This window comes from Lolium rigidum, chromosome 7 (genome assembly GCF_022539505.1).
Source record: "Lolium rigidum isolate FL_2022 chromosome 7, APGP_CSIRO_Lrig_0.1, whole genome shotgun sequence".
Lineage (NCBI taxonomy): Eukaryota > Viridiplantae > Streptophyta > Magnoliopsida > Poales > Poaceae > Lolium > Lolium rigidum.
Genome location: NC_061514.1, coordinates 316,351,952 through 316,364,463, shown reverse-complemented (window position 1 = coordinate 316,364,463; position 12,512 = coordinate 316,351,952). Strand labels below are relative to the sequence as shown.

At 44.7% G+C, this 12,512-nt stretch overlaps 1 protein-coding gene across 1 annotated transcript; it reads left to right on the top strand.

Annotated features, from left to right (window-relative positions):
- The first annotated feature begins 4,980 nt into the window (after positions 1 to 4,980).
- Positions 4,981 to 10,501, top strand: LOC124673200 (serine--tRNA ligase-like). The gene is made up of 9 exons (XM_047209321.1): positions 4,981 to 5,128; positions 5,203 to 5,273; positions 5,982 to 6,149; positions 6,403 to 6,508; positions 8,879 to 9,072; positions 9,581 to 9,684; positions 9,764 to 9,947; positions 10,028 to 10,204; positions 10,313 to 10,501. The coding sequence occupies exons 1-9, from the start codon at positions 4,981 to 4,983 to the stop codon at positions 10,499 to 10,501; spliced, it is 1,341 nt and encodes a 446-aa protein (XP_047065277.1).
- The last annotated feature ends 2,011 nt before the right edge of the window (positions 10,502 to 12,512 follow it).

Genomic DNA, 12,512 nt, shown 5'->3' with positions numbered 1-12,512 from the left:
TAGATTTCGAGTGATTTGAGGCCATCGTCTAGAGTCCAACATTGATTGTCATGCTATTGCAGGCATTCCAACTTCTCTATTTTTAGGATCATCAAATAATTAATTAATGAATAAAGTTGGACGATTCCATATCTAGTGTGCTATTTCCGCTGTCTGTCCGATTTATCCTTGACCATCTTTTCTACACCCAGTTTTTGTACGGTGTGATGTGGCTCGAGATAACGGTACTTTCACAAGGTTCGTTTACACGATTGAGAAAAGAACGGCTATAATTTAGGCAATAGGTCCTAAAAGTGCAATCTGATTTTCATTCAAATGAAAGGTAGGTATTAGTGTTTGGGAGTGACTAGTGAACAGATGGCTGTTTTGCAATTCAAAAACAGACAGATTTTTAAGACCAATAGAATGTTGACAGCTGTAAGAATCAATACAATCTGTAAAATTGAGAAAACTGTCTGTTTTCAGTTTGTATCAACAGTCACATTTTTGGATCCTCAGTTCCTCTTCCCTGAGCCCACAAAAACTCAGTTCCGGCTGTTGAGTTTTGACTCTTGTTTCAGTTTGGGCTGGTTTCCCTTGAGTAAACAGTATGATATGACAGGCCATTAACAACTTAAAAAAGCCCACTACATATGACGCCTACGGGGGGAAAGCCCAGCAAACGATCATTTCCTCCGGCGAGAAACCACCTTAGGCACACCTCATCCACTAACTCCACCTTTGCTTCCCTGCTGCTCCGAAAGAAGTCTACATAACCCCCTCAGGTTTGAGGTTTGGGACGTTTAACCCCCTCAGGTTTAAAGTGGAGCACATGACCCCCTCAAGTATGACTTACCGGTTAAATTACCCCCTCCAAGCGGTTTTTGAGGCTAATGGCTGTTTTAGAGAGCGGTTTTGGTCCACGTGTAGGCAACGCTTTTGGGAAGCTGGCACCTGGCCATGGTCAAGCTGCTCCGTTTGTCTCTGTTCTTCCACTCCCCTCCTCTCTCTCCCGCGCCGATCCGATCATCTCTTCATGACCGGCAGCTGAATTAGACGATTCGTTGGCGGTCCTCCAATCAGTGGTTCGCGCTCCTTCCTCCTTAAAACAGCTACCCCTTTCGCTCTTTATGTGGAGAGGACTCGAGGACAGATTGGAAGAGGATGGGCTCGAGGACGGGTTGACTTGGATATGAAAATCGGAGGATTGGATTGGATTTGGGGTTATCTAGACTTCTTTCGCCAACAGTGGCAACGCCAAGGTCATCGACATGCTGCTCGATCACGGTACTAGGCCTTGCCGCTGCTGAAATTATGATGTCTGTGCTTGCCGATTTCTATGATTAGTTTGTGAAATTGATGCCTTTTTCTTACGAAAACAGTACTGAAGTCTATGACCTCAGCTTGACACAAGTTGTAGTATAATTTTCACTTTTCACTTAGTGTTCGGGAAATCACATTGAGTGTAAAACTAATTCAGAAACTTTTCACTTGTTGGTTGAAGACTTGGAGTTAGCTCGACAACAGATTGTTTACATCCCATTACTGCACAAGCATTAGTATTCTGGACTAGAACTAGAAGTCAGTGTGAAATTGTAGGCCTGGCTTTACATGGGAACATTATTCTATTTGGTTCAGCAGCTGCCCTGGACACAAGAACATTGAGCACATTACAAGCATTAGACATCCATAGAATACCGCATTGATTCAGTACATTAGACATCCATAAAAACACCACATTGATTCAGTACATTACAGACAATACAACTTTGAATCTACTCTTCAACCTTTGATTCTTCTCTTCTCTGAACTTACACGGCATCCTCTAATTCCAAACATGAAACTGCAACTTCAGTTCTGAAATTCCCCTCTTCTTCTCTAAAATTGTAGCATGCTCTCTGGACATTAGAGCAGCCTGCATCACATAGTTGTATGACATACTAGATGCAGTCTTCAGTTCTAAATTTCTATTTTTTTTTTTGTTTCTTCTTCTTCATGGCCGGCCATCCCTGACCGTGTGAAGCCCAAGATTCAGAGGGGCAGAGGGCAGGGGGCGAGAATGCGAGATTCAGCAACTGCCCTGGAAATCCAACGAGGTGCGCCCCGTTTGCGACCCATCCAGCTTCCTCCGCCCCGACGACACCCTCCGCGCCGTGTGCGACATGCTCGACCCCATGACTCGGCTGCACGACTGGGATGGCGCACCGCGGTGGCTCAACGGCGAGCGTCGTCCCTGCCAGTTCGAGGTGGAGACACAGCTGCAGGTGAAGCAGCCCATGGCAGTGCTGCAGCGGTGCCTCGGGGTGGCGACGGTAGCGCACGCCTGCGGGGCGGTGCTGCAGCGGCCCAACGAGGAGTGCCTGTCCTGCTCTCTGCTCTGCCCTGCTCGCTCGCCTTGCATCTGCACTGCAAAGAAGGAACGAAACCTGGGGTTAAGTGTTCCACTGTCCACGTAATTGCTTACCTGGCTCAAAACCACTGTCCACATCATCCAAAACAGCCATCACCAGCCTCAGGGGGTTAATTAGCCGGTAATTGAAACCTGAGGGGGTTATGTGTTCCACTTGAAACCTGAGGGGGTTAACCGTCCTAAACCTCAAACCTGAGGGGGTTATGTAGACTTCTTTCCTGCTGCTCCTGACCTGGTGGTCGAGATCGAAGGATCTCCCAGAAAAGAAAGGAAACCAAGAGGAAATTCATATCTGACATGTAAGAACCAGACAAAAGAAAGGGCAGGCAAGTTATGCAGTACGACGTAGCTGAAGCTGGAGAAACACTTGATCCCCAGGCCTGCAGTTGTTTTGATCTGTAGCATCAAAGGTGACTAAGGTCATACAGTGAACTGATACAACATCATTTGATGATTCTTTCATGATTCCAACAAATTACCTTTTGAATCCTTGGGTACAGAAACTAATCCTTCAATGGAGAAATTAATCCTGACAACAAAAGAATTCAGTTAGGAATCAGGGGCGTCATATAAATTTTTGTCCGTTTAATTTGTTCGCGAGTGGGTGCACCCGCACGCCCGGTACGGCGATACCGCATGTCCCGATGGTCCTATTTTGGCCAGATGACAATTTGAACGAAGTCAAAAAATCCCACGAAGCCGCGTGACGTCATTTTATATGTCATAGTAACTATTCCGTTTGTCAAAATTGGGATACGGCAATTGTTTTGAAAAACCCTTCACGAAAAGGGCTATCACGTCCGGAGTTTTATGGATTTCAGGGGGAATGAGGTGGGAAACGGCTTCGGCATGGCATAGTTTGCCGAAACGAGATCATATTTGGCACGTGTGTGGGCCCTAGGATGGGAAGCAAGACCCCGGGCGCGGATTTCTAATCCGACCCACGGGCAACCATTTTTTCATTTTTAGCTAAATGGGGCGTATTTTTGTATGACGTGAAACCTCCATGCGGTGATAGTAAAACACCTACGCACCACCTATCACATGCCATGTCCACGCATTAGCTTTTTGGAAACCCGTGCAGCTTCCGGTGATGTCCCGACGAATTCGCTGGAAACTGACCGGATTTGAACTAGGGGTCAACTATCCGCCGCTCCAGAAATTCCGGAAAAAATGTTTTTAGTTCTACGACGTATAATTATATGTGCTAATTTTTGTCCGTTTAGTTTGTTTGCGAGTGGTTGCACCCGCACGCCCGATACGGCGATACCACATGTCCCGGGGCCCTGTTTTGGCCAGATGGCAATTTAAACAAAGTCAAAAAAATCTCACGAAGGCGCGCGGCATCATTTTATATGTCTAGTATCTATTTCGTTTGTCAAAATTGGGATACAACAATTATTTCGAACAACCCTTCACGAAAAAGGCTATGACGTCTGGAGTTAGGGGAAATGAGGTGGGAAACGGCCTCGACATGGCATAGTTTGCCAAAAAAGAGGTCATATTTGGCACGTGTGTGGACATAGGATGGGAAGCAAGACCCCGGACGCGGATTTCTAATCTGACCCACAGACGACAATTTTTTTATTTTTAGCGTGTGTGAAAGCCATGAAACCTTGAACATTATAGCTCATTTCTATGAAAGTTTGTTTAGGTATTTGAAATATTCCATTTTTGATATTTTTCTATGATAGATTTTATTTTCTGCAAAATTTGATATATTATACTTATTTTTCTCAATTATAATGTTTTAGTTATACTTTTTTACTGTAGTGAAAAAAAGTGTGCCGACGGTCAGAACTGTGCCAACGGTGGCCGTCGGTACCTTTGGCCTGTACCGACGGCTAGTTTAACGCCAACGATCATCCTTGTCACCGTTCTTCGGAGGCTCTTGACGCTGGGCGGCGGCGAGCCGGGCGGAGGCTGAGCGGTGAGGCCGCAGGCGTAGAGGGGAAGACGGTGGGCGGTGGGCGGCAACCAGCGGGGCGCCGGCCCAGCGGCGGCGAACGGTGGCTTGCCCTATCCTACTCTTTCTTTCTACGAGCTGACCAGATTTCTTAGCAGGACAGACGGTCGTAGTGGACTAGACAGGCCGTGTCCGTCAGTCCGTTTGGCTTGTGCGGCCCATCCGCGACGCCGTTTAGGCAATTTACGCGGACCGGACAAACAGAGTCCACGGACGTCCGCGTCCATTTGCATCCTGAGCTCCTGTGCTGACGGCCCCATATGTAGCCGGCACATCTATACTCTCCCGTAGTGACAGCTCTTGGTTCAAGCAACGCATAGACCATGACCTACTCGTATTATATGACTCTAAGCTAGTACGGACATCATATGGCAAGACCTGCCTAATTATCAAGGAGACTTCTAATTGGACTAGTACTAGACAACCGACTCAAACTAGGACTAATCAAACTAACACGTGTCCATCTGAGCCATCAAGTTACGAAATCTGATCAGACGAGACACAAAGATTACGCCTCGGAGAAGTCCCCTAACCCTTCCGCGCGCCGCCGCTAGCTCCCGTTCTGCGCCGCCGCTCGTCGTCCGTCCGCGCGCGCTAGCTGCTCCACCGCGCGCATCACGCGACGATGCTTGATATCAACCTCTTCCGCACCGGCCGTCGCGGTAAGAAAGAGGACAGCAATCCGGACGCCGTCCGCGAGTCGCAACGCAAGCGCTTTGCTTCCGTCGATATTGTCGACGAGATCATCAACCTAGACGAGCTGTGGCGCAAGAGTAAGCTCTCTTCGCTGGCCCTTCCAGATCTTCGGCGTACATCTATCTGACTTCCAGCATTCTCGTCGCTGCAGGGCAGTACGATCTGGATAAAATCCGGAAGGAGCTCAACGCCACCAGCCGAAATACGGGCAAGCTGAAGATGGTACGTTTAGTAGTGTCTCCCGAAGATTTACGCATAGATCAATCGACTAAAATCTTCCAATTTTACGCTCGACGCACGGTCATACGCACTTAGTTACTGCCGGTTACTTGTTATTGAGGTGCTGGGTCTTGCTGTCATGTGCTGTGTTGTGCCTATCTGTCCCATTATGGCTACGTGATGTGCTTTTGTTTCTTTGCAGGTCTTGCGTCAGGTTGAACAGAAACTCAATGCGAACAAGGAATTACAGAAAGACATGGAGGATAAGTTGGCTGCCATTGCGGAGGTAAGATGGAAATCTGATCTGGTTGTTCTCATCATGATTTTTCTTTATGCATGTTTATTTCCATTGTGATCAATTTTGCAAATCCTGCAACCTATTCTGGAACTTTTGATAATCCAACCAATTCAGATTAATCTCTGCTCTCACCCCTCTCAATCAACTCATCTCACGCTAACGTGCCTTTTACCTAGCAAATTTGTTTCTTTTATTGCGTGTCTTGGGGTTTGTTGTGATATTTGTGTTGCTGTGCAGAGCAAGCTAGAAGGTGTCAACGAGGAGCAAATTAACCTGTCCATTAGTTTGAATGAAATCAACCAAGCCATCGAGGAGTATTGCAGCATGATGGTTATACTCATGTCTAGTCTTTTTTCTTGTGTAACTTCTGTTGTCCTTGGGTTTGCCATGATGGTTTCTTTGTTCATGTGCAGAGAAATGACGAACTAAAAGTTCAGGAGCTGATGGAATCCACCAATCAGATAAAGGAGAGGTTGGCAGACACAGAAGCTGAGGTGCGGCGCATCAAGATCACGCTTGACACCAAGCTTGTGGCTATTGGCAATATCGTGCATGAATCTGTGCCCATCAGTGACAATGAGGTGCGCTGGAATTCTGGAGGCCAATCTAGTTCTAGCAAAAGAAACAATTTATTATTATTAATTGATAATTGAATCTCGGAGTCATAAAACTTTTTTTGCTCTGCCATCACTGGTAGCTTGGCTTGTGGGGCCTGTCTTTCATTATTCGATCCTAGAAATTCAGAGATGTCCCTTCTAGCTGGTTACTAGAAATTCATTCTGCTTAGCTGATAATATCAATAGCTGGTTGAATTTATGAAGTTACTTGTTACAGGAAAATAATGTTGTTTTAAGGACATGGGGAGAAAGGAGAATGGAGAGCAACTTGATGAATCATGTGGATCTGTGCAGGAAGCTTGATATTGTCGCTTTTGAGGAAGGTACATGCTCATAACTTCCCTCTGTTCCTCAAGTTCTTTCTAGCTTTCAACACTGTTTATTCTAACTTGTTTTCTGCTGTTCTCATTATCTTGGTTTTATTCTTAGCCGCCTTTCTAGTGTGGCTGCATGTGATGGTATTGCCCTTGTGTTGCAATGTTTATTTGTGTCTTAGAACGTGGAAGCACTCATCAACTCATACTGATAGAGAAGAATATTTAGTTTTGTCTTGGGCTTCTGTTTATTTACTAAGGCTTTCCATATGTCATTATATATGCCGAGAATTTATTTTCATGTCTTGCTTAAGAACATGAATAGATTTTGGCTGCCAATGTTATGTTAGGGAAATGTTCTTTCAGTGTTTTGTGATTTAGGATTTAGGATGATTCCACCAATTTGTTAGTACACTTGTCATCTTTGTTATCTCTTAGGGCTATTGAGTTGCAGTCAACATTTTCAATATAATTCGATGGCTTTCACACAGAAAACTGATTGCATGACTGGAACTTCCTGTTCATTGATGACATTTTTAAACAATTCAGTTAAGCATTTGTTGCACTTATATTTTTTTTATCTTGGCACAGAACGGTTTATATCAAGTTAGCCCTGTTTCCTATCTCCTATATTACTTTTATTTTTACCAGGGAGTCATGCAGTAGTTACTAATGCCAGTGGCTGATGGTAACTGAAATCTCAAACTGAACCGATCCTCTTATAATCAGGCTTTTAAAACCCCACTTAGGATCAAATGCTTTGTACTAACTTAAATCTCAGCTGAACCGATCCTCTTATAATCAGCCTCTTTAACCCCACTTAGGATCAAATGCTTTGTACTATAGGATACGTTTGTTAATTAAAACCAGGGAAGTTTTGCTGTTAAAGCTGAATCATAGCTATTGGTTGGAAATATTCATAATGTGTTCTGTGCCAAGACTAGACCACATGGACATAGTGATTAACACATACTTCCTCCATCACAAATTTTGGGTGTTTGGCCTATATCTAGGTGTGTAGCTAAGTCAAAACGACATATAATTTGGAACAGATAAGTAGAACTAATAGTTGCTTGTCTTGGTACTCGATTTCTCCTGTTCAAATATTTTATTATATAATTGTGCATTGTGTTAGGTGATTTATCTGCCAGTGGCACTGTTTGTTGATTCACTAAGTAAGTATATGTTGAAGAAAAAGGCCATGTCATGATGCTTTCAATTTTCAGAAATTTAGATTGCTTCATGTATAAGCTATACCTTAGTTAAGCATACCAGTTCTCGCATTGTTTCATTCCTCTCCAAATCACTCTATTTGTGTTTCTATTTGCTTTACTTTTTCATGTCATAAGTAATTCGTTCCAGATTACTGATTGGCCTTTTACTCTTAACTGCACCATATATTCTAGTCATGTGTCAAGTACACGCTATTTTTTGGTTTTCTGCACACTCGTACCAACTAGGAAGCCAATTGGATTGGGGCAAATGTTCATGTATGGTCAATTTTCCACTAGCACATCGAGTTCTGGAAAAATACCAGGAGAGAACCTCTATTTATCTCTTCCGTATTCACAATCTGAACTAATTTTTATGAGATCTGTCAATCAAGTCGAATAATTGTGAAATGCTTTCGTTACAGAGTAAATTTTGTATTATTGTAACTGTAGCACCAGTTCTTTTTTGCTTCCTGTCGCTGATGTTAATTTTCAGCATACGGAGTAACTCTGTGATTCTTTTTGAGGATTTTGAAATCACTTGTCACAATTGAAATTTGCCCGGCTAACATATCATGGCTAATACAATTTTATCTGTTTTTTTTGGCGATCATTCAATCCTTGTCACTACCATATAAAATCAAAATCTGTTGAATGCATAAATGTGCACAGACTCAGCTGTTATCTTCAAAAGAAAGAAAAACTACTACTGATGTTCTTGCTATCTAAGCGGCCCCCACCAGTATCATGGAAGAATTTCGTACAATCACAGAAAAGATGTGATGATGCATTCAGTTCGCATTGCACCAAAAGCATATCAACGGTTGTTCCAACCATAGATGCACATGCTGATGATCCGAACATGATTTTTTATTTGGTGCCACTAACCAAAGGATCCCTAGGATAATGTTGTCTTTATGGTTTGTAATTCCAAAATGAAGGCTGGAGATTTGAGTTTCCTTTGTCACTGTTGGCATCATAAACGGGCAGTGACAAATCATGTGTTTGTTTTCGACTCGAAATTTGAAGTAGTGCTCTGATTGCAATATCAAGTTTATCTTTGTAATGTAATGCATAGTCATGGGCAGTACTGAATATGCATATATGAAGAGGGCAACTTCATTTGTTTTTGACATAGCCGAATCTATTACCTTTACAACTTTTGCAGGTGTTGATGTGGCCGGTGGAAGGGGTTACTTTTTGAAGGGTTATGGTGTCCTCCTGAACCAGGCATTGATAAATTTTGGCCTAGCTTTCCTGCAAAATCGTGGCTTTGACCTACTGCACACTCCCTTTTTCATGAGAAAGGAAACAATGAGTAAATGTGCCCAATTAGCCCAATTCGACGAGGAGCTATACAAAGTAAGGCTGCCGATCCGTTCCCCACTTTCATATATCATGCATCTGTCTAGTTTCATGATTTGTGCTTTCACTTCTGTTTCTGTGGGAAAGCCATGTTCCTGTTAGAATGTGGTTTTTGCAGCTGCTGATGCGCTTTGGCTGCAGCAGTCTGCAACTACACCCAGCCAGCACTGTTGAATGGGTCCTTTTTTTGCTGTTCAACACTTGTGTGTCATCAAATTCTAATTTTTAGCTGCCTGCCTGCTAGCCCAGCCAGCACTGTTGAATGGGACCTTTTTTTGCTGTTCAACAGAACTTATGTGTGTTCAAAATATAAATTTATGATGAAAAATTGATCTAATTTCGTTACTGGTTGGTTTCCAATATTTGGAATGCGATTTGTCACTATCAGTATGAAAATGAACACTTCTCATGATTATCTGGAATGCGATTCATATTTTAATTGTGTTCTGTGAGAGAAAGAATATATGCTATTACAAAGTAAATGACCATGAGAAGAATTTTCCAGGTAACAGGTGATGGGGAAGAAAAGTATCTTATAGCCACATCTGAACAATCTATGTGTGCTTATCATCTAGGCCATCGAATTCATCCAGATGAATTGCCAATTAGGTGGGTCACCCCTCAAGTTAGTATGTCCTCAATTTCTGTCCACCATTACATTGATGCAAAATAGTTTTTACTCATTCAGATATGCTGGTTACTCCACTTGCTTCCGAAAAGAAGCTGGTTCACATGGAAGGGACACTGCTGGCATCTTCAGGGTGCACCAGTTTGAAAAGATTGAGCAATTCTGTATTACAAGCCCAAGTGGCAACGATTCCTGGGAAATGTTTGAAGAGATGATTAAAAATTCAGAAGATTTCTACAAGGAGGTGGGCATAATTGCTTTGTGAACATCTGTATTGACAAGTTGAATTATCTTTGCTGACTTTTAAAGTCTCTTGTCTTGCAGATTGGTCTGGCATACCAGGTTGTTTCTATAGTATCTGGTGCTCTTAATGATGCTGCTTCTAAGAAGTACGATTTAGAAGCTTGGTTCCCGGCATCAAACACCTACAGAGAACTTGTGTCCTGTTCAAATTGTACAGACTATCAAGCAAGAAGGCTTGGGATTACCTATGGCCAGAAGGTGGTTTCATCTCATTACTCCTTGCTTTTTTTTTTTCCTTTGCTTATCACCAGTGTAGTTCAAATTGCCTGACCAGTTACTACGATTTCTCCCAACTGATGCTTGTAGCTTGATGAGAAGTCAAATAATAAATTTGTTCATATGTTGAACTCCACTTTGACTGCCACTGAGAGGACGCTCTGCTGTATTCTGGAGAACTACCAAAAGGAGGGGGGTGTTGAAGTGCCAAAAGTGCTGCGAGCATACATGGGAGGAATTGAGTTCCTTCCTTTCAAGCAACCTAAAAACAAGCGATAAATTAAAGTCTGGATCAAAGGTGTTGTTTGCCTCTGCCTTTACTTTTGTTTTTTTGTAAGAAAACGTTAATTATCAATCTTACCATTCTGAATTTCTGCATCTCAGGTGCCTGAAATATAGCATGTTTTATCTTCACCGTTGGCTCATGGGCAGCTGAAGCCGATTTAGCTTGATGGAGGAAAATGGATGGATACGGTACTAGAACACATCTGACCATTATTAGGTGTTCGAGATGATTTTGTACGAAGCAGTATAAGCATGCAGAATTATAGCTGAGTATAAGTGTAAATTACACGCACTAAGCAATGAGCTAGGCTAGGCAGGCATCCAGATGAAGCGGCCATTGGTTTGATCGATGGCATGTGTATGCATGGTCAGGGGGGCTCAGGGCCCACGCGCAGTTGGGCGCATCGCATGTTTTTTTAATTTGGAAATTTCAAATATTGAACCTCTTGAAGCTTTATGTGAAACACGGTGCCCTGAAACTCACGTTATCTTCTCTAAGTTTCATCTAAATCTCGTAAGAGTTCCACAGATAAAGGTTTCTAGTGGATTGCGCGACAGTTTCAGAATACTGTTGCCGGTCTTGTTTCAGTGATGCATGAATTGTTACATGCGCGCTTAGTTCAATTTTTTGAGGAGTAATTTCAACAGTTCCAGCTTCCTGGAACACAAGCACGAGTGACCATTTCTTAGACATCCGATCCCCAAGATGCAGAACACGTGCCCGCTTCTATCATTTTGACTACCAGCGTCGAGCGCGCTCTGATTTCTACTGCGTTGTGGATCATGGCTGCGCTCTTGCCTTGTTACAGTCCTGTCTCCAGGGTTAGCGACCGGTGGAAGCAGAACTGCTCACACTTCAAATCTGCAAATAAAAACTTAGACATGGGACAGAAGCGACGACATGCGCGTGGGGCATTCGGAGCATCTGCACCCGCATGAGTCATGACTCGGTGTTGACTAAGCGGAGAAGAGAAATAGAAAAGTGCTGTAGGAGGGAGGCTGTGCTATTGTTGTTGTTGTCTTTCCTGTTCATTAAAACGAGAAGAATTTGTGTCATCGGATCGGGAAAGTCTGCAAACCTGCGCCCTGCACGCAGGTATGTGGGCGCTGAACAGCAGCGGGGCTTCGCTTCGCTTGGAGCTTGCCCTGCTGCCCCAGATGTTGTCGCGGCGGCTGTTGAGCTCTTGCTAGGAGTGGGACAGGTGCCTCCTCTCCCGCCGATGGCCACCCCGCTGTACGACGTACCTGAAGCAACAGATACCCTGGCGAGGATGCTCCACTTTGATCAGTGGGGGCCGTGCCCGCTAGGTGCAGTGAGAGACAACCCCTGCCCCTTTCGCATGATTGGGGAGTAGGTCTCCTAACTTGAAGATGAAGGGATTGACCCTCCTCAAGCAATCATGAATTCTCAGATCCCCCGCAGCCCCCCGCGGACCCGGCCCATCCTATCCTCGGGGAGGCCTCTCATAGGTATGGGTGCATCGCAGTGGGTGTCAGATGACTCCGACGTGGACATGTGAGTTTTCTTACCCAGTCCCTCCTTCCTCAGCTTCCCTTTCCAATACTCACCCGACTTTCCTGCACGTCAGAGAAGAAGTGCAAAAAGAGGAGCAAGTCCAGCTCCACCAAGGCTTGGAAACGCTCGAAACGGGGGAGCGGCACCGAGCGGCCCCCAGCCAACAGTTCTCCCGTGCTGGGCCCGGCTCCTGCCCATACCGTCGGGCGTCTTCCCGATCCTGCGCGGTCGCCTCAGCCTTCTGCCCGTGCGGATGATGCCGGTGAAGGGCCCATGGAAGTCTTGCGCACCGCGTCCCCTACTCCATTGGAGGAGGCCGGCGAAGACGAAAGGGTCCTCGGGGAGGATCCGACCGGGAGCCTGCAATTGGTAGCCTCATCAGGCGCCCAGCAAGCTTACCAGATACTTTTGGAAGAGCTCCCGCTCCTATCCGTGAGGAGCGAGCTGCACCGCCTGGCACTGCTATTGGGACGGTTGTGTCCCTTCTGC

Coding starts and splice junctions, on each gene's coding strand:
- LOC124673200 (XM_047209321.1), top strand. CDS start 4,981: ATGCTTGATATCAACCTCTTCCGCACCGGCCGTCGCGGTAAGAAAGAG. Junction 5,129..5,202: donor AGACGAGCTGTGGCGCAAGA/GTAAGCTCTCTT, acceptor TCGTCGCTGCAG/GGCAGTACGATCTGGATAAA. Junction 5,274..5,981: donor ATACGGGCAAGCTGAAGATG/GTACGTTTAGTA, acceptor GTTCATGTGCAG/AGAAATGACGAACTAAAAGT.